At 38.6% G+C, this 22,500-nt stretch overlaps 2 protein-coding genes across 5 annotated transcripts in view; one reads left to right on the plus strand and one right to left on the minus strand.

The window, feature by feature from the left end:
- LOC138002747 (uncharacterized) overlaps positions 1 to 3,437 on the minus strand; it is an 11,418-nt gene extending 7,981 nt beyond the window's left edge. The window contains exons 1-3 of the mRNA XM_068848730.1: positions 3,089 to 3,437; positions 2,299 to 2,448; positions 1,291 to 1,413 (exon numbers count right to left, since the gene is read on the minus strand). Of these exons, the coding sequence (XP_068704831.1) occupies positions 1,291 to 1,413; positions 2,299 to 2,448; positions 3,089 to 3,404 (589 nt within the window). The 5' untranslated portion in view covers positions 3,405 to 3,437. The remainder of the gene's footprint in view (positions 1 to 1,290; positions 1,414 to 2,298; positions 2,449 to 3,088) is intronic.
- Positions 3,438 to 12,935: 9,498 nt separating this feature from the next.
- The window catches only part of LOC138004229 (uncharacterized), a 27,790-nt gene continuing 18,225 nt past the window's right edge, over positions 12,936 to 22,500 (plus strand). The window contains exons 1-4 of one of the 4 annotated variants that reach the window (XM_068850704.1): positions 13,117 to 13,252; positions 14,782 to 14,912; positions 15,972 to 15,999; positions 18,449 to 18,550. In XM_068850704.1, coding sequence (XP_068706805.1) covers positions 14,886 to 14,912; positions 15,972 to 15,999; positions 18,449 to 18,550 — 157 coding nt within the window. In that variant the 5' untranslated portion in view covers positions 13,117 to 13,252; positions 14,782 to 14,885. Of the gene's footprint in view, positions 13,253 to 13,402; positions 13,427 to 14,781; positions 14,913 to 15,971; positions 16,000 to 18,448; positions 18,551 to 22,500 lie in introns of those variants that run through there. The other 3 variants (XM_068850705.1, XM_068850702.1, XM_068850703.1) reach the window with 3 other exon arrangements.

A 22,500-nucleotide genomic window follows, 5' to 3' on the forward strand; every position in this document is an offset into this window, starting at 1 on the left:
GTGTGAGGTGGAATCAATAGGATATTTCGCGTTAATGATATATAGCTTGATTCTGAACAATTAGGAATGTGTTCAAGATTTATTGTTCCTTTGTTTTGTTTCCAAAGTCGGGGAAAACAAAAACATTCGAAAATAGGCAAGTTGAGGCAGGAGGAAAAAAACCCAACCGACTGGTCCGCAAGCCGCCAAGACTTTAATTGGAGTCGTGCTTATGTAAACGGTGATTTTCAGAATCAAGATGAGCAAATGAGGAAGTACAGATACAGATTGGTCAAAAATTCCAAATGCATCTCCAGGACCGAAGAGGCTTCGCTTGGAAGAAGACGATTTGGATGGCTTTTTTTATTGTCCAGAAAATGATTGCAACCATGATGGATTCGTATCTCAAAGAGGTTGCAGAAAACACGTTAAGAGGAAATGGAAAGGTCTATTTATCTCGATATTAGAGTGGTTTTCAACAGGCAGAGGTTCGAGAAACCAAAGCATTCTTCGACGAAAATACAATCGAAGGAACAAATCGCCAAGGGCACAGTAATTTCAGTTGAATAAAAAAATATTATTATGAGATTGTGCAATCTTGACGCCAGGTTATTAGCCTAAAAAACTGCGGCATTTTTTTTTCTTCTTTTAAATAGCGCTTAACGACTCCTGCTCAAAGCGAGGCTCCACCATAGAGGATTCATTCTGGTCGCTGCGCAGTGCATCTTGGTCATAGGCACGATTCATTATGGAAAAAGCTTGCAAAGCCAAAAGCATTGAGATTTTGCACTGTACATATAGGCACTAATACGACCATACATGTTTTTGCATTCGACAAAGGTGAACTTATACTGATCAAGTCGTTTATCGAAGTCAGTCACGCGAGTTTTGGTCAATTTCATTCGAATTCACATTTTGGCCGGCGTGTTAGGACATCTATCTTTGTATCTGGAACACTTCACCTCAATCTCATGCGAATCCAGATAAACACCAGTAAGTCTGGGAATAAGTGTAAGAGCTTGCAATTTGGAGATCGTATTCTCTGTGCTCTCCGTTATAGAGCTTGACAAGCCTGTTCCAGTGCTCGACTCATTTCACTGTGATGCTTTACTATTTCCTCACTGGTCGAGAAGAAAACATCGGATATATGCTAATAAGACCCGAATTGAAAACAAAGAAATGGCTGGCTGTAATGATTACTTTATCGCACTCTACGCGTTTGTTGTGCTTGGTCAAATTAATTTTTAAAAATTGGTAGTCCAAAGAAAGGCGAAACTGAAGAAATAACGCACTATAACAAAAACCTTTTACCTTGGCAGTTCAAACCATTTCCGGTATAACCAGTTTTGCAGGTGCAATTAAAAGATGCCAATGTATTTTGACAAATGGCATTAACATCACAGACTGGAACTGAAGCGTTGCATTCGTCTGCGTCTGAAAAGATCCCAAAAACAAGGAATGCAGATATGATGCAAGTAGTTGTGTAAATTAGACCATTCTTATTACCATCATCGTCATGGTATTGTCGTCGTCATCTTCATCGTGGTCGTAACCGTCGCCGACGTTGTCGTCATTCTGATCGTTGTGGTCGACGTCGTCGTGGCCATCGTCATCGTGGCCGTCATCATCATCGTCATCTTCATCATTAAGTTTTTCCACCCAGCATTTCCTCCCCTCAACATTTCAACATTTCTTTTTATGTTTATCTGTTGTAATCTGATTTGTGTCCAAAAATACTAATACTACTAAAAGGCATGTTTAGTTCAGTGGTGCAGGCAAACTCGCCTCCCTGTCGCGAGTTCTTTCCACTCCCAGACCTGGCGTTTCTCTCGGTACTCCAGTCTTTCTTTATTCTTATTAAAAACCACCGACATTTGATGTGATTTTCTATAATTTGATTTCTTTTGCAGTCTTCCCAAATAGAAGGGCAGTTGTCACAGTGGTTGATTGTATAAGACTAAGAGGTCAATTATAATAAAGACTTATTGTAAGTTATAGATCGGACGGAGAGTAGGCAGTTGGTTGGGGTGCTTGCCTTGAAATCTGGAGATCCCAGGTTCTAAACCTGCTCTGACCACTTTTGCAATTTGGCGCCAGGAGTAATTGATTCAACTCCGGCCAGTCGGAATTCTTGATCAAAGTTGTTTTAGTTGCTTGTCGTCGGCACTGAAAAACGACTACGGGGAGCGGCGAATTAAATATGCATGTAAACTGCAGCTTTTGCAGTAACCCTCGCATTACGTTAAAATATCGTGTAAACGGCATAGAAATAAGAGTGCCTGGATGCAAGGAAGTTGTTAGGTGGCTTAAACAACTCACCTCCAGTCAGCATGTCACAAGGAACCGACACAGCTTGGCCTAGTTTGATTGAATCAAGCCAGTACTTGCCACTGACAACGCTGCCTCCTTCACTGGCTTTGATCTCCGAGCATGATTCAGCAGGTAACTCCTGGATGGAGCCCAGGGGTACTGTAGAGTTGCAAACAATGGTTCAAATTCAAGTACGTTGCATAAAAAGAAAATAAAGTTGCATACAGTACATGGAAAAGTGGGAACTCTTTCATGAAATTAAATATATAAAATGTGTAACTGCTTTTTATCGTGGAAGTGTAGTTCTTCATTCTCAATACTTGTCTGCCTGACAGTGCATCGAAATTGAGAAGTGAATTTACATGCTGATCAATACTGGGAGTCAAAGGAATAAACATGGCGGCATCAAGACCCAGTGCTCTCTAAACTATAATTCTCCGTTTAACAACCTTGTTCGTCACATCTTTGGCGCGATAAAGAACCCACACTTTATTTTCAAAGAGTACGGCATAGAGCTGCTGGAGATGTCCTCTGTCTTACATGTATACAGAGGGTAACTGGCCGAATGGGCCATTTCCGAGTTGCTGTTTGTCTCGGTTTCGAAGTGAGTCTTGGTACTCAACTATTGTAAGGCAAATTAGTTTGATTTGCATAAGAATACGCAACTCATTTCCATTTGAATGGTTGTGCACCAGGACTCGCTTTGAAACTGAGGCATGCAGCAACTCGGAAATGGACTATTGGCATCTTGGCTTTATGTTTACGGCAACTAGATAATTATGCACCAAAATAACGATACCTCTTTCGCTAGGTCTTGTCACGTATATCCGATCTGTGTCTTGAACATAATTGTCTGGTCTCGCTTCCTTTGTGCGACTATTTAACTCACACAAATTCCGGCTTATGACGTAATTGATGCTTTGACATCGGATGTTCGCGTTACATAACTGTCCGCAGGTCATCATGTTTGCAGTATTGCTTTCCTGAAACACGAAGCCTCTTAACATCATACCATATGTAGAGTGTACACTTTTGCACTGCTGAGCGTCTGCGCAAAACACACCACACACCAGAAACATGACTGCTGTGACGTAAAAATGCGGGCTCTTGGTCATTTTTAAAGTAGCACGCAAGTCAGAAGATCACAGGAAACTGGTAAAACAATGGTGGAAAAATAGGTCTTAAATTAAACTCAAATTATCTCAAATTAGTTTCAACAATTGCCGGTTAGATTAAACGTTTTTTCCAATTCTTGTTCAACAACCTCGTCCCCAAGGTCGTCTTGGCTTTTCTGCCACAGCCATCGCGGTGGCTTAAAGGCAAACTGTCACGAAAAGCGCATGCGCTAGCGTCTTGTGAAAACTTGAAAAGTGTTAGGTTCACTTTTTTCAAGTTGAATCAACAAATTCGAAATGGTGTCCACTGGAGAGGGCCATGGTGGACAAAGGAGAAACTCCGGCGAATATACGTGACTCACGCGTGAATCCATGATGGCGGCTAGAATTTTCCGTGGGTTCGAGAGCAAACAAACTCGAGCATGCGCAGCTCATGACCGTGCCCCTTTAAGTCCCTAGTGAATCAAAAGCGAGAACCATGAACCATCCCCAAAGCGAGAAAATTAACGTCTTGTGGCGAACTCGAAAACATGTTAATGGATTGTTTGTTCTTTATATTGAGGTAGTGTACTCCAATTAATTGCGAGGCTATTAATTAATGCAGACCGACGTCTCTGTCATCAATTTTAGCCTTGTTTCCCTCATAATAATTTTTTCTTCAATTAATGAAGGCTAAAAAAACTCGTATAACTTAACAAATTAAGATTCATAGTTTAAAAGACACATTTCTTTTATGGCGGTCCGAAAATTAAAAGAATGCCGCATTGTTGAGATCATCTGAAGCCGCAGCTAAGCTTTTTGGATCATAAAATAAATACGGATAAACCAAACCAATAAAGATTGTTTGGACCATGTGTTCTTGTCTGAACCTACACTGTTTTCTCTTAGAGAAAGCTCAATTTAAAAAAACCGGTAACTTCCATGCCAGAACACTGGTCAAGCTATGGACGTTGCAAAGTAAGTTTTCTAGTGCAGCAAAAACAGATTTGAAACAAGCGCGGCGCGATGCCGAAATCAAATGATATCGAGGCATTATACTCGCTCTGTAGGTTTTTTCCCTTCTTTTAATTTTAAGGACATTTACACTGACTTGATACTTTCAAACAACATTCTTGCGGCCGGATCTTAGGATCCTTATTCGCCTGTCATAAAGCAGTTGCTAAGTGTCAACCTCGGTTATGGAACGATAAGAGGGGCTCCTCAGGAAACAGTCTGAGTGCGGAAAAAATGCGTATGCAAAAAGTGCGGAAAATATCTTAGTTCAAATTCCTGACCACTGAACTACACATGATGACGGACTCATGCGAGCTACGCCATGAAACTTGGTTCAAATCACAACTGTCCGTCTATAGGACGTTTTCAACAAACCTCTAGATACACCAATAACGACACAGAAATGTCAGCACGGCTTCTGGTAGACGAACAAAAGAAGCTAATGAGAGATGTTTTTGTTTTCGTCCACCAGCGTGGCATCGATGACTTAACGTGAAACCTCGTCTACTGTTAGGATTTGAAGGATCAAAATTCAGTATGTTTTGTAAGGGACTTACAAAGTAAGCCGCTAGGCCCGTTACGCAGTCAAACAGAAACTGACTTTTAAAATGTATTGCTTATAATTACGGACGATGATGTCAAAGTCAAATTTTTGGGCGACAAAGTTAGAGAAATGGTATATATGAAATGAATCATATATGAACTGCGGATATGACTTCAACGGGGTTTGATCCCGTGACATTTCATCATTGATTTATTCCTTACGGGACCATTAGAACCCACAAATGACCAGCTCCCAACGTCAGTGGCTTCATAGCTCAGTTGGTTAGAGCGTCGCACCGGAATCGCGAGGTCACGGGTTCAAACCCCGTTGAAGTCCTGAATTTTTCAGACTTCTCTAGGCAAGTGCAAAAATTGCGCTCTTAACTGCGAAGATCATTGCTTCACTTGACAAAGTTATAGTCCGGTAGTCACTTTTAATAATTTCTCAACTGTCCATTTCAATTCGTGTTTTCGACAACTATACAAGTCATTCCACTACACTGGATAAATTTTATTTAACTACCATTTATCACGATTTCTTTCTCTCATCGTAATCTTTTGAGATCGATCTAAAATAATTGTGAAATTTGTCTTCAACGATCTATCCCACATCATCAAATAGCAATTAATTTCGTTCAGTGTAAAACCCTTGTCTTTTATTCACAATTTACATCCACTGATCGTGAGTTCTTAAAGACACCTTGACTTCCCCGCTTTTCTTTATACCCACTTTTGATAAATATTTGAAAAGCGGAAAACTGGAAAGAAAGGAGAAGACTAAAATGACTCTTCGATCATTCTATTCCATACTGTTGAACCTAATTCCAAGCTACTTTTCAATAATGTATCAGAAAAGATTTCTCCCCCAAGTTGAAGCAAGATCCAACTCTCTTCCCATTTGTTCCCATGAGAACTTAAACTTTGTTTTCGTCCCTCTTTTTTTCAGGAATTAATGATCTTGGACAAATTTAGCTTTAGGTAAAGTCAGTATTCCTTGAACAGTTATGTAGCAAGACCAAGTTATTGCAAACGTGATATATGTATCGCACACTCATTCTAATTTCCCGCTTTACCATCATTATAGATCTAAATTAATGGAAACGCAAAAAGGCTTTGGATCACCTCAAAAATGCAAAAGTACCGACGCTCAACTTGATATTTAAATTGAAGTAAAGTGTGGAATATGGCAACAATAGATGAAATACTGAGTTGAATACTTCACCTTGCTGGTGGAGATCGTTTCTCCTACTTTTTCTTCAGTACTGGTTTACTTTTTAGTCTTTATTTGTAGTCATTACTGCTGATATTCCCCGAGCACTTCCCTTGGCCATAGTGTATGCTATCATTGCTATAGAAACGACGACTATACTTCAACCACATCACCTGTATCTGATTGGTTAAATTTAAAAAAAGGAAAAATGACTAGCGAATTGAAAGCGACAAGAAAACAGTCAAAACCATTTCTTTATTTTTTGTCGAGATGCATGTGTGCGGGGACGCACCGTCAAAAAACATAGACCGCAGCTAAGAATTTTACAATGCAAGCAAGTAAAGAAACGTATATGAACTTGAAACGGGCAAAAAAAATTGTTTGTGGAAGCAAAAAATATTAGCGAGCTTTAAGCGTTATTTTTTTTCTTTGTTTCTGAATTTCTAATGTCAATACATTGTTTATTCGTCATATTCAACCATTGCAGTTTAAAAGAATACTAACGCTGCCTTTGCCATTTCGCGACAATTTTTTGGGAAATAATCTTGTTTATAAGGGGTACTCAAAAACTCGCGACCTTTGAGATCAAGTTATATTTTTTACAGGAAAGCTTACTTTTCTTAGCTTTAAAATAAGGCTTTAAACATAAAGGCAAATTCTTTTATGGGAAAAACAATTTTGAAAATGCTTTTTTTCTTTTTTCGCGAGAAACTTGTAAGGAAAAGAGATGACTATTTAGACCCCTACAAAAGAATGCTGCCTTCAAGGTTAAATTATTAATCTCTTTCAGTTTTGTAAAGTAATGAGTTTTTTTAGCAGTTATTAAAAATTTACAGATGAATAGTGAAACAAAACTAAAATGGATCCTATGAGTTGATGACAATTACGTCGTTTGAAATTGTTTTAGGTGATTTTTGGTCTACAAGGCGTTCTGGAATAATTTTTCGCTAACGGAGAAAACGGGTACTTATGTACAAAAATTTGAAAGGAATCGGACTTAACAAGCATTATTGATACATATTTGAACTACTGTAATTGGAGCCCACACCTGTCGTCTAAAATGATGGTGAGCTTTGTTTTCAACGATCGGTTCCACATCATCCAAGTATAGCAAATCAACTTTGCTCAGTGCACGTATAGAATCCTTGTCATTTATTTACAATTTACATCCAATGTTCGTGCGTTCTTTAATACACCTTGACTTCCCCGCTTTTCTTTAATACCCGATATTTAACAATTATTCGCCTCAGGCTCAGTGATTATCGGTGAATGTTCACCGAGACGAAGTCGAGGTGAATATTCACCGATAATCTCTGAGCCTGAGGCGAATAATTGTTTTAGTATAAATACAAAGGTGATTATTTCAAAAAAGAGAAAAAAAAAACATTTCAACGCGAAATCATCTTCACCGCTTACAGTGGCAAAACGACTAATGGAAGCCATTTTGTCCGTCGAGGTGATTATCGGCTGATAATCCGAGATAGCGAGCCAATGAGAGCGCGCGATTTTGTATAATCACCCGTATATTGATACTAATGATGAATATTTGAAAAACAGAAAACTGCATACTGCAGAACCTAATTCCAAGCTACTTTTCAATAATATGTATCAGAAAAGATTTCTCCCCCAAGTTGAAGCAAGATCCAACTCTCTTTCCATTTGTTCCCATGAGAACTTTCTGGCCGACTCTCTGGCTTTCTTTCTGGGCCCCTTTTCTGGCCCCATTTCTACCTCCTCTCAAATGTTTGGGAATTATAAAGTAGAAAAAAATGTATATTAAAAAGAAGAAGAAGAAGAATAAGTATCATAGGGGTAGATGTAGTTATCGGACAAATCGCTATGCAGATTTATCATACAGACCGTCTACCAAGCAACTAATGTGATTTACAGCTCGGGGTACTGACCGGACGGTCACCCATTCAAGTAGTATTAACCCCGTCCAACACGACTTGACTTCTTTCAAGGGCACCCTATACTACGAGCAAATTAAGCCAAAAGCCTTTGAGAGACACTTCAAAGGCTCCTGGTAATGTATAAAGACTGTTTGAAGATATGTTTTTATGACCTAGAAGAATTTGATTTGTTCATGAGTTTTATAGAATGAAATCTTTATTTCAAAAAATTGCTAGCTGAACGTTACCATCTAAGAACTTCCAACCGAAATATTTGCTCACCCAAAACTGCTACGTGACCTTTTTAAGTGACAAAAATTGCAAATATCCCTTCAGGAAACGTAAGGGATTACTTTTACCAGGGGCACCCAACGTCAATTTTCGGAAAATATCTGTTCGGAAGACGATTTGAGATCTAGAATTTTCGGAACATTTGTTTTAAAATTCCTTGCTTGTCTGCCTGTCCTAGGATTTTCGAACATCTAAAACATGGTACAATTGCCCATTTTAAACGGATTTTTATCCTAAATGTAGTGAAGAAATCTGTAGCTGTCTGGAAACATAGAACGAAATTCTTAGACCAGTTTGACTCTCCCGAACACGTTTCATGTTTCATTTTTCATGTTTCATGGACAGGTGACCTTTTATATCACAAACGCGTGACGTGTGATTTGCCCTGTACATTTCCGTTATAGGTCAAGTTTCTTTTATATGATGTGTGAAACTAGACAGACAGATATTTCAAATTGGTAGCCATAACAACATTTTCTGGTCGCAAGGTCCTTTTAGCTCGGACAGCTCTCTTTTCCAATCTCATCAGTGACGTTATCGAAAACGTGTAATTCAATATTCGTCAAAGGGATCGTAGTCTTATTACAAAGTAAATACCAAAACTGCTAGAACTTCTGGGGTAGTTAAGCATGAAATAGTGCAGGTCAGTACACCTATTGATAAAGCTAATCTGTTCAATGCGTTCTTCCCCCCACCTGATCTTATTTGGCAGCGCAACCGATCGCCTACCCAGACTCAACTATAGCTATGAATTCGTTGTCCGAGTTACGCCTCACTCGAATACAATTACTGAAAATGTTGATGTGCGATACAAGACATCTAATTGACGAAAACGAACGCTGGATACAGTATATTACCGCCAATTCATTCAATGGATTTCAGATTACTGCAGTTAAGCTTCATTTCCGTACGTGATGCACGTGTACGTGATGCGTGATGGCCGGCAAAAAAATCTGGGTGATGCGTTATAGATAGTTCCTTCCCAACATGGAACCACCGTGAGTAACAATATCAATACAGTCGCACCTGTTTCATGATAACTGCTCAGTATTGAATGGCCTGTTTTGAAAGTCCCGATCAGTTTCGCTCATACAAACGCTTAATTTATTATCTGTGTTAATTAGGCTGTCACCCCTATTTAAGCGGCCGGCCGCGGCCACCCTGAAGCAGTCAGTCATTCAGTTATTTTTACCCTGTATTAAGCGGTCACCCTCGAAAGGAGGCTAAGCCATATATCATTTTATGCGGTATTTTATTGTTTTTAAAGTGCGATCTGTCATGTGAAGGACAACTTGTACAAAGCTACTGTAAGCTCAATTTTTTTTTTTAAACATTACTTTACCGCGCCACGTTGCAAAGTTCGTTGTGAAATTGGATGCTACGTTACGAAGTAGCCAGTTACACGGAGAATTAGACAAACAAATTGCGGACTTTGAAATGAACTTCCCAACTTCTGCCAGATGGAACTTGGCAACTTCACCGCAGGGACGGATCTAGGATAAATAATGACCGGTTTCCAAAACAACAAAAAGTTTGCTCCGGGTGCATGCTCCCCGGGAAACTTTTTGGATTTTAACCCTCCAAAGTCCCCTTTCCACTGTGTTTCTGACCGATTTCCGTAAAACGCAGAAAACCAGTATGTATCCGCCCCTGCACCGAATGAGCCCTTGCTGTCCGAGGTTCGTGACATTGTAACAAGTGAGGATTCACCACCATGTAAAATTATAGCGCCGTAGAGAAAGACAAATGTAATTAATTCTTGTCCATCGGTTTGTGCGTACAGTTGGCGAGAACTGTCTACAGACATAAAAAGCGTTAACTACGGATGATTTTTTCGCCCTATGTGAAGGAATCCAGGAGGTCCACGGCGGATTCCAGATCCCAGCCCGTAAACTCTGGATCCCGTATCCTGGATCACGGATTCCAAACCTAAGGATTCCATTAAATCGGCCGAAATGGGTTGTGATGGGTCGTGGATTCCATCGAAAGCTGGTGATTCTGGATTATATACAATGGATTCCGGATTCCACGCTCTGTATTCTGGATCCAAAGCCCGGTGTAACATTTTGCTGGATTCCGGATTCCGTCACATCGGGCGTTTTTTTTTTTCTTTTTTTTAACACGGAGTTTTGTAAAGGATAGAGGCCAAGTATGAAGGGGCAATAATTATGAAATCATAGAATGAGATATTTTGTTGTGAGCTGTAAGTCATAGAAATACAGTGCCCATGCTATATACCGTAGAAGAGCAGAGGTCAATTTTAAGTATACAGTACTTTTACACAATAGTGGGTACCTAATTAAAACATAAATTGGTAACTTTGTTTGAAGTATTGATTGCTTGAAAAAGTATTGATTGTCTCATTGTTTCCTTGCACAAAGTGTTTTTGGAGGCGCCCTTAAAAGCTCATGCATGACTTAGAAGCGTAAAACTCTGGTTCAGAGCTGGAGTTTTTAGTGCATCATTTTCAAATGGTCTGGATAAAAGCAGACAAACTAGTATTCGTTGCCCGCGCGGGCAGTATCGATCTTATTTTGTCCATATCTGGCCATAAAATTGGTGTCCAAAAATCTCCAGCTTTGCTCCAAGGAAAAGAGTTGCAGTTACACGTTTCTTGGTCATGTGCTTCTGACAAAGTCCAGAGAGTATTTTTAGTGGGTCAGTTCATCAAGTCCCGAGGGTGGCCATTATATACAGGTTCGGCTGTACTCCTTATTCATTTTCGTGGAGGGTTTAAGAAACCACGAAGGCTACGGCAACAGCAACGGCAAAAAGCAGTAATATTATTGGTTAAAAGAGGAAAAAATGATCGTGCTGCACGTGCAGTTCGCATTTTTGTACATTTCTTCCATACTCGTAAAACAAAAACGTAAAATGACCAATTTTCAGGTTTGATGACAACATGGGCAAACAACAGTGAATCTTTCCTTCTATTTCTTTGCTTCAAATCTGTAACTATTAATCTGGTTATAGCATACTTCGCCCATATTCTACAACCCGGGGGGGGGGGGGGACTACCATATCAAAAGGACGGTGGTGCTCGTCGGAAATATTGAAAAGAACCCTTAAGAAGTACCAAGATCCTGTCTTGTGGGCGTGGCATGAATTATTTTTCACCCCTAAGAGGTACCATGTTCTAAAACAACCCATTTTGATACTTTCATACTTTTAAAGGACAGTGCCTGCTATTGTTCTTAAGCATACGTTCTGCGCATCTCGAGATACTCGGGTTTCCTATTGGTGATGGTTACTAATAGAGGGATGTTTTTGCACGGTTTAAAACTATCCGGAGAAAGTAGATCTTAGTAAGTACTCTTGGTATTCATTAAAAAAAATTGGGGTTAGCCGTGCATTTTTGAGACATAATTAAGCTTCATCTTGAGAAAGAACGCCATACATTGCTTTGTATTTTAAAGGTTTTTCCAAATATTATTTATGAACTATCTTTTAAAAACGCGTGGTTACCCAAGATTTTCCTTTTAATTTGGATTTCATTAACACTTGTTAAGATCTACATTTCCTGCATAATAATAAGCCGGAGCAAAAATATCTTTGAATTAGTAGGCACCGTCCTCAATAGTGATAAAAATGATTGCTTCGAAAACCTCCCACTCTAGCGTAAAGTTTATGAAAGTATTGTTATAAATTTTTATCTCTTTTAAAGAAGGTATTCATAATAACGAAACAGCACAGGTAGCCCAAGCAAGAGTAGAAATATAAGGAATTGTATGGGGAAAACGGAAACGGTTTTTCTCAAAATTCAAAAAAAGTTTACGATTTAAAATAAAATAAAATAGCTAACCTTGCTTCAATCTTGTGTTTCTTTGTCTCTGGTACAGTTTTTGGGTCGATTTAAGAGCGATTTAGGTGGCTGTTGGCTCCTGCTCTTTTCGCTCGTTATAATCTATTCCAAGGTTGGGCACCGAGACGAAGCCGCCGAAGGAAAACTGCCATAAATTCGCCCCTAAGTCTTCGATCGCCTCGAAATTCCACGTAGATCACGAAACGATACCTCGAAATACCACGAAAGTCATCGAATTCGGATTTATTCGAAACCCGCGGCACCCAAACCGTTGAAAGACTAAGCGTAAGAATCACGAATGGTCACCATTGTGCCCATTGACCAATCGCGGGTCGCTAAGTGTTCTTCCAAAGGTTTGGGTAAACGGGGGTGGTGAATAAAGAAGACGAATGGGCAGCGGAGGTATCGATATCGTCCGTGATCTAACTGGAAGTTCGAGGGGATCGAAGTCTTGGGAGCGAATTTATAGCCCTTTTCCTGCAATGATTCCGTTCGGCGGCTTCGTCTTTGTGTCCAACCTTGGAAAAGAGTACAGCGTATAAAGAGGGAAAAGAAGAGGAACTAAAAACCACCTAAATCGCTCTTAATCGACCCAGAAACTGTAACAGAGACAAAGCAAGATAAGATTTAAGCAAGATAAGATATATATATATATATATTTTTTTAATCGCAATTTTGCGAAACCGTTTTCTCTATACAAAGTCTTATATTTAAAGTTCGAGCTTGGGTGATCTGTGGAAACAATCGCAAAGAGAATTTTCGTGTGAATTACAGAATGCCCATGTGGATCCGCTGACCATGCTTTGGAAGGTGCGTGATTCGCACGACACCCGATTCTCGCGCGAAAGGTGCACTGGAACAGTCTGATTGTTGTTTTAAAATTCCGATTAAAATGGCTTGGTCTGCACCCGAGGACTGGTCCCGATGGGATCCCGAAAAATTACTTGTCTGTCCTTACGATGAGGTGCACTTAATTAAAGCCAAACGGTTTCAACATCACCTGTTGAAATGCAGAAAGAATCACCCAGACAAGGACTTTGTTAGCTGTCCTTTCAATGCGAAGCATGTCATGTCGAGGTCAGAGGTTCGACACCATGTTAGTCGATGTCCAGACAGGGTGAGTGCATTCAAGTGTCTTTTGAAAATACCTTGCATCTCCACCTACTCGCTGTAACTGGGTGATTCTTTTCACCAGCTTCACTTCAACCCTGTATACGTAAGCTTACATGTAAGTTAACTCAGTCATATATAATGTTATGCTATGCTTTTTGCGCGGCTGGGAATGAAACTGGTAAGCTTATAAAGAATGCCTAGAGAACGAAAAATTTATCGTTTAGGATCACGTTAACGATATCTGCACAAATGTGGTAATTGATGTTGTTATTTTGGGATGAATGAAAGCGCACGTGCCAAACTGTCAGAGGGTGCCAAACTAATTGGTTTTAGTATCACCCAACTAGTGGACTAATGCAAATGCTGCACTTTGATTGGCTACGCTACTAGAGAACTATTAGTAATAGTCATCGAGTAGCGAAAAGCGTGACGCTTTCTTTCGTTTTATTCCCAAATAAATATATTTTCAACTTGCATTTGCTGACTTTATTATTGCCTTTTCTGTCCGACTAGTTGGGTGATACTAAAACAATTAGACCCTTCGCCCTCAAGGGCCACGGCTCAATAGCCCATTCGGCTTCGCCTCATGGGCTATTGACCCGTAGCCCGCAAGGGCTACGGGTCTAATTGTTAATTAATATATATACCTCAGGTTCAAGCTTGCAAAGGAACATAAGTCATTAGATGTGTAAACCATTTTACGCAGACACATTGATTTGTCGTTAATTAGCATTATTCTTAGCTAGACTGCAGAATCGCTGGCCACTTATTTGCCTGTGAATGGCAAGTATTGTTTATATATGCCTTGTTCTTCGAACAAGACCACTACATTAGAACGCAACAGTGACTTGGTATTCTTCAGTTACTCCAGCATCTTTTGTTCTAACAAAAAGTGCTGTTGATCGAGACATCACTGAGTTTTGCGTATTGTTGGCCATCCTCATGCTTGCAGCACTCCTGAGGACTAGGTTTTAAACGCAAAAACAACGACTGTACAAAAGGCGTGGTACCTATGGTGCATGAGGATGGCTAGTGGACGTATACAGAGTTCAGGGATAATTTGTATAATAAAACTCCAACAGCAATGTGTCTGTAATATATTACAGGTGTAATTACCCTGGTAATATCTTATACAATGTGAGTCTTTCATCTCTTTGAACGCTGTTTGTTGACTGCCATCCTGGATTATCAGTTGTGCTTGAGTCTAAAGCTACCCCCTTTATAGTGCATCTTCATGTTTAAGCTCCTCTGTTGTGCAATTTTTGCATGATTCAGTTTTACCAGTTACTGTGCCCCAATTCATAGAATGTGTACATGTATGTACGTAGGGGTCACTACCCTATCTGGAACAACTTACATGTATGTCTTTAAAGATATTTCATGTTATTAGATTTTCAACCTTGGTTAATGCATTTCTCGTGCTCTGATTGGTTCGCTCCATCTTGGTTATCAGCTCATAAACCACTACTTAAGTTTGACCTTATATAGCAATTGATTGCACTAAGCATTGCTAAGCCAAATTTTTTTTCTCAGGAAAGTGAAATTTCTCTCTGAACAAAGCAAAAAGACTTTTTGCGGAAAGTTTGGATCAATTCTGGTGTTTAGAAGTACACGAAAAGGCAAGAAATGTTTTTGTGATGAGCCTGCCTCTGTCTGACCAAAAGGTATTACAAAACATCTCATCTTCATCAATTTTTTTCGATTTGGCTCGGATTTTCTCACTTTTTCGTTTGTATTTCGTGCTTCCAAACTTTTGGAGTTCAAGGAATTAAATAAAACAATTGTCGGATATGAGACTGGTTATAGCCAACTCGGCACTACGTGCCTCATTGGTTTTTTTACCATCTCGATGTATCCAATGCATGCGCATGGATTAATATTATTGTTAAATATTTACAAACAGGAATCAACAGACCAAACAAGGGAATTTAGTTTAATTGTTCTTTCAGTAAATAATTGTTGTCCTTTAACTTGTTGTAGAGCGAGGGAGATGGTTATGTTGATTGGCTTTGTTAATGAATGAGAATATTATGCAGTTGTATTTATGTTAAAATTAATCATTCATGATTCAAGAAGGCAAATAAATGTATCATCTCCCTTTCAAAGATATTGTGAGCTAGTACAATGCAGAACATATACATTTTTGCATATGTGACCCCAAGCCTTAAAGTCTTGTGTAGGTCAGTGGTAATTGAAGTAGTGTGGACATCATTTTTACCAACTTTGAACTTACTAACCAACTATGATTGATATTTTTCTGGTATTTGTTGAGGGGACTTTCTTCATTCAACACAGTTTTTCCATAGATTTTTGCATTACAACAAGAGCATTAGCAGAACGTTCGTAGCTTAGTAACCAGGTATCAGATTGGATGCTAAGGTGAAAAACTGGACACCAGAAGCAGCGTTTTTCAAATTTTCCCGCAGATAAGCCGCACCTCTGATTTCTAGCAAAGATTTTTGGGAAAAAGGTGCGGCTTATCTGCAGGTGTTTACTATATGTATGAAGGTAAGGTAGCTAGAGTATCCGAACTACAGCAGGCCACACTGGTTCAACAATCAACTCCTGCGTGGGAGCGCTTGGGTTTTTTTCCAAATACGCTCAGTTCATTTACAGTGTACTGATAAATCTCTTTAAATTCTTTTTGTCTGAATGGTCAGTGGGCTCCAAATGTTAAAGTAGATTCTAACATTTCATGCTGTAAACTCTCTTTCATTTTTCAGTCAGTCATAGAGCAGTATAACTATAAAGGTAAGCAGAGACAGGTGCTTTTTATAAAGCATTTTTAGGTGCTGTGTTCCATTTTTTGGAAAAGTAACACATACATGTACACCTGTACATGATTGTAGATTAATTGAATTTTATTATAATTGTTACATGTGCTATTACCAAGAGACGTTAACTTTTACTTTTCAACTTTTGTTAACATAATAATATACATGAAAAAATTACTCGATTCTGATTGGCTAAGAGCAGTGCAGTTCAGGTGTAACATAAGTGCAAAAAGGTGAAATATCAGTTCAGAAACTGTAATACCAATGGAAATTACACATTGAAGTTCTGGATTATGATTGGCTAATAAACAATAAGGTTTGGTCAAAACCAATCAAATCTTTTATTTTCAAATCAAGCGTGCACCCTGGATGGTGCCAATTTTCCCCTGATTGTGTGACATGCAGGCATTTCTTCTGTTCAACCATCCTGAATTTTTTCATGTATATCATTAATGAGTAATCACATGATTATTCTCGTGCAATTTGGAATAAATACGGTAGTAAGCACTTGTTTTCAAAGGGTACAAATTGCATTTGCCCTACGGGCTCATGCAATTTTGGTTGTCTTTTAAAAATGTTTATTCCACAAGGCTGTGCTCTAACGGCGCCCGGTCGCCTGAGGCGACTAACATTTGATTTCGGGCGAGTGAGAAAAACTACCCGGTCGCCCGGGTAAACAGTCGGTTTAAAGGCCGTTCCACATGATTTCACATGTAACATAATCTGTGACTTTGCACGTGACGGCCGGTGGCCGCACGAATTTCGATTCGTTCTCAAAAAACATAGCATTAAATTTGGAACGTGGAGTTTGGCATTTCTTGGTTATAGTTTAAAAAAAGAGTTGTTACTTCTGCTCTGACAGCGGTAAAGCGCGGCCGGCGAAGCGGTGTAATTTACTTTTGTATGAACCCGGGAATCGCAGTTTTTGCGCCTGCTTGGCTAAAATACATTTAGGTTATGGTTGTTTTTCCCCAGTATATGAAATAACGAAATAAGAAAAAAGGAAAGATATCATGTCATTTGTTGTTGTTTTAGAAACAGAGCAATCCCGCGTTGTCTTTAGTTCGTGACAAACCGAATCCACAAAAAGCTCATTCCACTATTAAAACATTTTGCTGATAATGTAAGAAAAAATACTTAAGTTCTGTCCTGTAGCAATGATTTTCGTCCAATCAAGATGACTTGCTCAAAAAAAAATTGATACCTTTTGGGTCGCGGTGGTTTTTGTTTCTTGGCAGTTTTCACAAAAGCTCCACGTGAATCAAGCGGCATTGATTCACGTTTTGAAAATTCATTTTCAACCCAACTAACCAGTAAAAACGTTTACCTGTATTAGACCCAAACGTTTTTACATAAAACTGCCGCAATCTTTACTTTTTCACTTTTAAACTTGAAAACATTGGTGGCATTGCCACTTTTCTCGTCTTTCTCAAGTGAAAAATTTGACGGGTTTGCGGGATTTTCTTGCACTAGCGAGTTTGACGATCACCAGAGCAGTAGCAGCAATGTTTTGTTGAGAGAAAGATGGATGACGATCTTCCTGCGTTGCTGATCTCAGATAATTAATTAAATAAATAATTAATTCGGGCGACCAACTTGGAGGGCTGGGCACCCCAGCTGAAATGCTTGGGAGCCCGAAGGGCTCCCCGAAATTTTCCTTAGAGCACAGCCTTGTTCCATTATTGCATTCGAAATCATGTGATTACCTACAAACTGTATACGAACAAAAAGAAAAACTGTCAATCTTTTGTTGTCACTAGCCAAGCAAATGGGCCGTCTTATCAAGTAAAGTTCTTAACTTTCATAACATAGACATTGCAACCAGGAGCTGGTTGCTCGGAGCCAGGTTCACAGTAACCATTGGTAACCATGCTTCGAGCAAGTACCATTTCCTGCATTTTAAAATCATAGTTGAGTTAAAAAGTATATAAGCTTTAAAGTTCTTATAAATTGCAAAATTAATATACGTGTCTTTTTTCCAATTAATTCATCCTCTCTGAATGAATTGCTTGCTGGCACATGCATTTGTCCAACTGCTCTGTCTTTTTTTCACCATAGTACCCTCTGTATTTGGACCTGCCATTAGTGGTGTATTAAAATGACTGCTGACCTTTAAATAATTATGAGTCGATCTGCGCAATGTGTGGTGTTTACACGGATCTCCCAAAGGACACTAAGGATAGCAATTTTCTGCCTAGTTTTCAATTTTTTTAAAAACTAAATCAGGAGAATTTGATCAAAATCTGGAGAGCGGGAGACAAGACGTCAAATCAACAGACTCCAACTCCTCTCGGTAGGCTTGGAATCTCTACAGTTTTGATGCTACTCTAAGTTTGGAGAAATTTTTTAATTAATGTATCATGGTCCCACTCTCAGATGTGCAAAATTGTACATCCAGAGAGCTGATGTATGAATTTGAATTATAGGTAGCGAAAAAGATGACGATGGATTCTACTTCAAAGGCAACACTTCTGTTCCTGGTCATTACTATTCAGAGGATCTGCAGAATGCTTCAGAAAATTGGGACGGTACTGGCTTGGACTATTTTCTTAATTTTAATTATTAATGAAAACAATGTAATATTTATGTCTTGGTCAAATGAAAACTGCAACATCCACCATCCCTGTCTTTCTCAGGGTCCGATCAGTAGTTTGATGGTGGGTGTCATCTTAATTTAAGGGTTGGGGAATTTAGTACTTTAATCCCAGACATTATTCCATGCTTCCAAAAACAGCCTGTTCTCTATATTTTCTATCCGGTATGTTGCCCTAGAATTTCTACATAGTTGAGGTGAATAATAATAATAATAATAATAATAATAGTGTAGGTAAGTTCATGATTTCGAGCACAATTTGGGATAAATAAGCACAAGTATTTTTTTTTCAAAGACGACCAAAATTAATTTGTAGTCTGAAAAAATTTACAAGTGCTCATTTACTCCAAATTGCATGAGAAAAATCATGTGATTACTTATTAATAATATACATGAAAAAATTTGAGATGGTTAAGCAGAAGAAACGCATGCGTATCATGCAATCAGGGCGATGAATGGCATCATCCAGTGCGCGCACTTGATTTGAAAGCAAAAGATTTGATTGGTTCTGACCAAACCCTATTGTTTATTAGCCAATCATGATCCAGAATTTCGATGTGTAATTTGCACTGGTATTGCACTTTTTGCTCTGTGTTACACTTGAACTGCACTGCTCTCAGCCAATTGGAATCAAATATATATATTTTTTTATGTATAAGAGTAATAATGATAATGATAATGAGAATAATATTATAATAATAGTAGTAGTACATGTAGTAATAATAATAATAACAACAACAACAACAATAATAATAAATAATAATGGAGCCTAGAAAGTCACAATAATACCGATCGTGATTGGTGCTCTTGGAAGCATGTCAAAAGGTGCAAAGACCTGGTTTGGCAAGCTACAATCTTGGACAAAAAGGGTTGAGAATATTAAAAACAGGGGTTATTTTGCGCACTACGTCCTCAATATCGCACATTATTAGCGATCCCCCTCCCCCCTACAACCAATGTTGATAGGCCCAGGTTCGACATGCTTTATTTCGTCTAGCAACATTGATCAGGGGGGGTGGGGGCAAAAAGAGAGCTTATTTTTCATACTCGTGATCAGAGTTTAGTCCAAAAGCAGAGTTTTCTCAACAATTTTGTCCAAGATTGTATTTGGTATAAACTATCAAATATCTGTCTATATGAGAGTGTGAACACTCTCATATGTTTATAGTGTGTAAAACTCGTCTTCTCATAGCTGATACACAGTAAGTTGTCGAGGATTACTTGTCATACAATAACATTGTGTGAAACAAACATTGTTACAGTAGTGCATTATTAGCCATGTACGTGAATTGTTTACATAAGATAGGGTTCTGTTTACTTTACTTTACTGCACTGCGAATTGCTGTTCTTTTACATCGTGAAATTCATACATTAGTACGATTAAGAAGTAAGAGACCTACTGAGTCCTATAACGAGGACAACATGAAGGAGTTATATCAAAACCAGTCGGCCTTGCCCTAGCTGTTTTTGCCCACTTTGGTTTACACTGATCAGTATGTATATACAGATTTGAAATTATCGCAGATATATTTATGTAAGATTACACACAATAAGGAAATTGCACAGTTAACAACGGTTAATTTTGTGTGTTCTTTAACTGACATAGATTTACGGGGAAGGAATGAGAATTTTTGGTCGGTTAACGTGATTTGAACAGATTTGAAATATTTTTCATGACCAATCTGTTTTTAGCCAGCCGATGTGTTAACCGTTGAAATGCGTCACTATATGTAAGAAATGTAGAAATCTCATTGATTTTGTGCATAGTTTATACTCATTAGCAACGCCTTGAGAAAACAGTAGGGGAAATAAATATAATGCCTTGTAGTTATACTTAAAATTCGTGACAATTCGTATTCGAAGACGCACGGTTAACAAACAGGAAGTGGGTTTCTTGCAACCGGAAGAAATTTGCTCTATTACTATTTTGCTCCTGTGATACCACATTCTTGTTTGCTTTCCCAAAAAGTTTAGTGAACTGTTCTCTGACATATTTTTCAAAGAAGGGTCCATCTAGTTTATCGTATGGGTCACATCTGATCACACCTTCAGTTGTGGCTTTTACCAACGAACAGCGTGACAACTTCCCTTTTAAGGCCTTGGACACCTTTCTTGATCCTAAAGATTGTTGCTAATGAAACTCCTACTTCCTCAGCAACATCTTTAGCTTTGTCGTTATGACCTTGAACCTGTAATAAAATATACGCTCCTAAAGCGTCGTCAACATGCCTTTTATGTACCATTTCCAGTTGTTTTGATAATGAACCTCAATGATGACGTAACATTGTTTTTCTTTATTAGGGTTAATTAACTCTAATTGTCAATCGAATACCATGACGACATGCCCACGACTGATATATTATCTTTTTTGTACTTACAGAACTCATACATACACGCGCTTTGTGTTCTTGGGCAAAATGATCCCCAGACAATCTTGGACAAAAAGGGTTGAGAATATTAAAAACAGGGGTTATTTTGCGCACTACGTCCTCAATATCGCACATTATTAGCGATCCCCCTCCCCCCTACAACCAATGTTGATAGGCCCAGGTTCGACATGCTTTATTTCATCTAGCAACATTGATCAGGGGGGGTGGGGGCAAAAAGAGAGCTTATTTTTCATACTCGTGATCAGAGTTTAGTCCAAAAGCAGAGTTTTCTCAACAATTTTGTCCAAGATTGTAGATGTACCTGAGTTCCTTGGAAGTGTACAATTATCGGCCATTCTTGGAACTGCTCACCTGTTGCGGAAAGTGTCGTCTCTAAGCTACGGGGAGTTGCTGAGACACAATAAACATTACCCAGTAGAACACCCAACAATTGGAGAGAATCGAATAATAATAATAATAATAATATTATTATTATTATTATTATTATTATTATTATATTATATATTATTATTATATTATATTATATATATAATAATAATAATAATAATATTATTATTATTATTATTATTATTATTATTATTATTATTATTAATGATAATAGTAGTATTAGTTATAATAAAAAATTATCATTTAACACTTTTTTCCTGAAAAGTTCAAAAGTGCTTTGCACTGCAAACAATTACATGTACACCCGTACCTTAACAAAGTTCCTAATTCCACAGAAACTGCAGCAATAGTTTATCTCACCGATTATATTTTAGATCACATGGATAGGCAAATGAGCACCGGAGCTGTGTTTATTGACTTAAAAAAAGCGTTGGATTTAGTAGACCATGGATGTCTTCTTTACAAGCTAGAACACTATGGAGTAAAAGGAAGCAGTTTGGATTGGTACCGAAACTATCTTACGACACGACCACAAAGAGTATTTTTTGGGAAGCACTTGTCTTCCTGCCGACCCATCCAGTTTGGTGTTCCGCAGGGCGCAATTCTAGGACCACTTCTTTTTGTTTTATACATAAATGACCTGCTCCAGTGTTTAGGAAACTGCTCTATAATTAATATGTACATGCGGACGATACGGTATTATGTTTTACCAGCCTCTGTTCTTCGCAGATCAATTAGGTAGTGCAGGACGACCTAAATCGAGTTGGAAAATGGATAGAATGTAGTTTCAAGCTTATTCTAAATCACAGTAAAACTAAAACAATGCTTTTTGGGAGTCGGCAAAATCTTGCGAAATCACCAAATTTTTGTGTACAGCTACATGGAAAGATCTTGGAAAAGGTACCTAAATTTAGTTATCTAGGTGTCTTTTTGGACGAAACACTCTCTTGGAAAGATTATGTTGAGTATGTGAGTAGCAAAGTCAGTAGTCGGCTTGGGCTCCTATCTCGGATACGAGCATGCCTCACGTTGGAAGCTTCTAAATAAGTACATACCTCAATCGTGCAGCCGTTATTTGACTATGCTGATGCTGCTTGGTGTGAAATCT

This window comes from Montipora foliosa, chromosome 5 (genome assembly GCF_036669935.1).
Source record: "Montipora foliosa isolate CH-2021 chromosome 5, ASM3666993v2, whole genome shotgun sequence".
NCBI classification, from domain to species: domain Eukaryota; kingdom Metazoa; phylum Cnidaria; class Anthozoa; order Scleractinia; family Acroporidae; genus Montipora; species Montipora foliosa.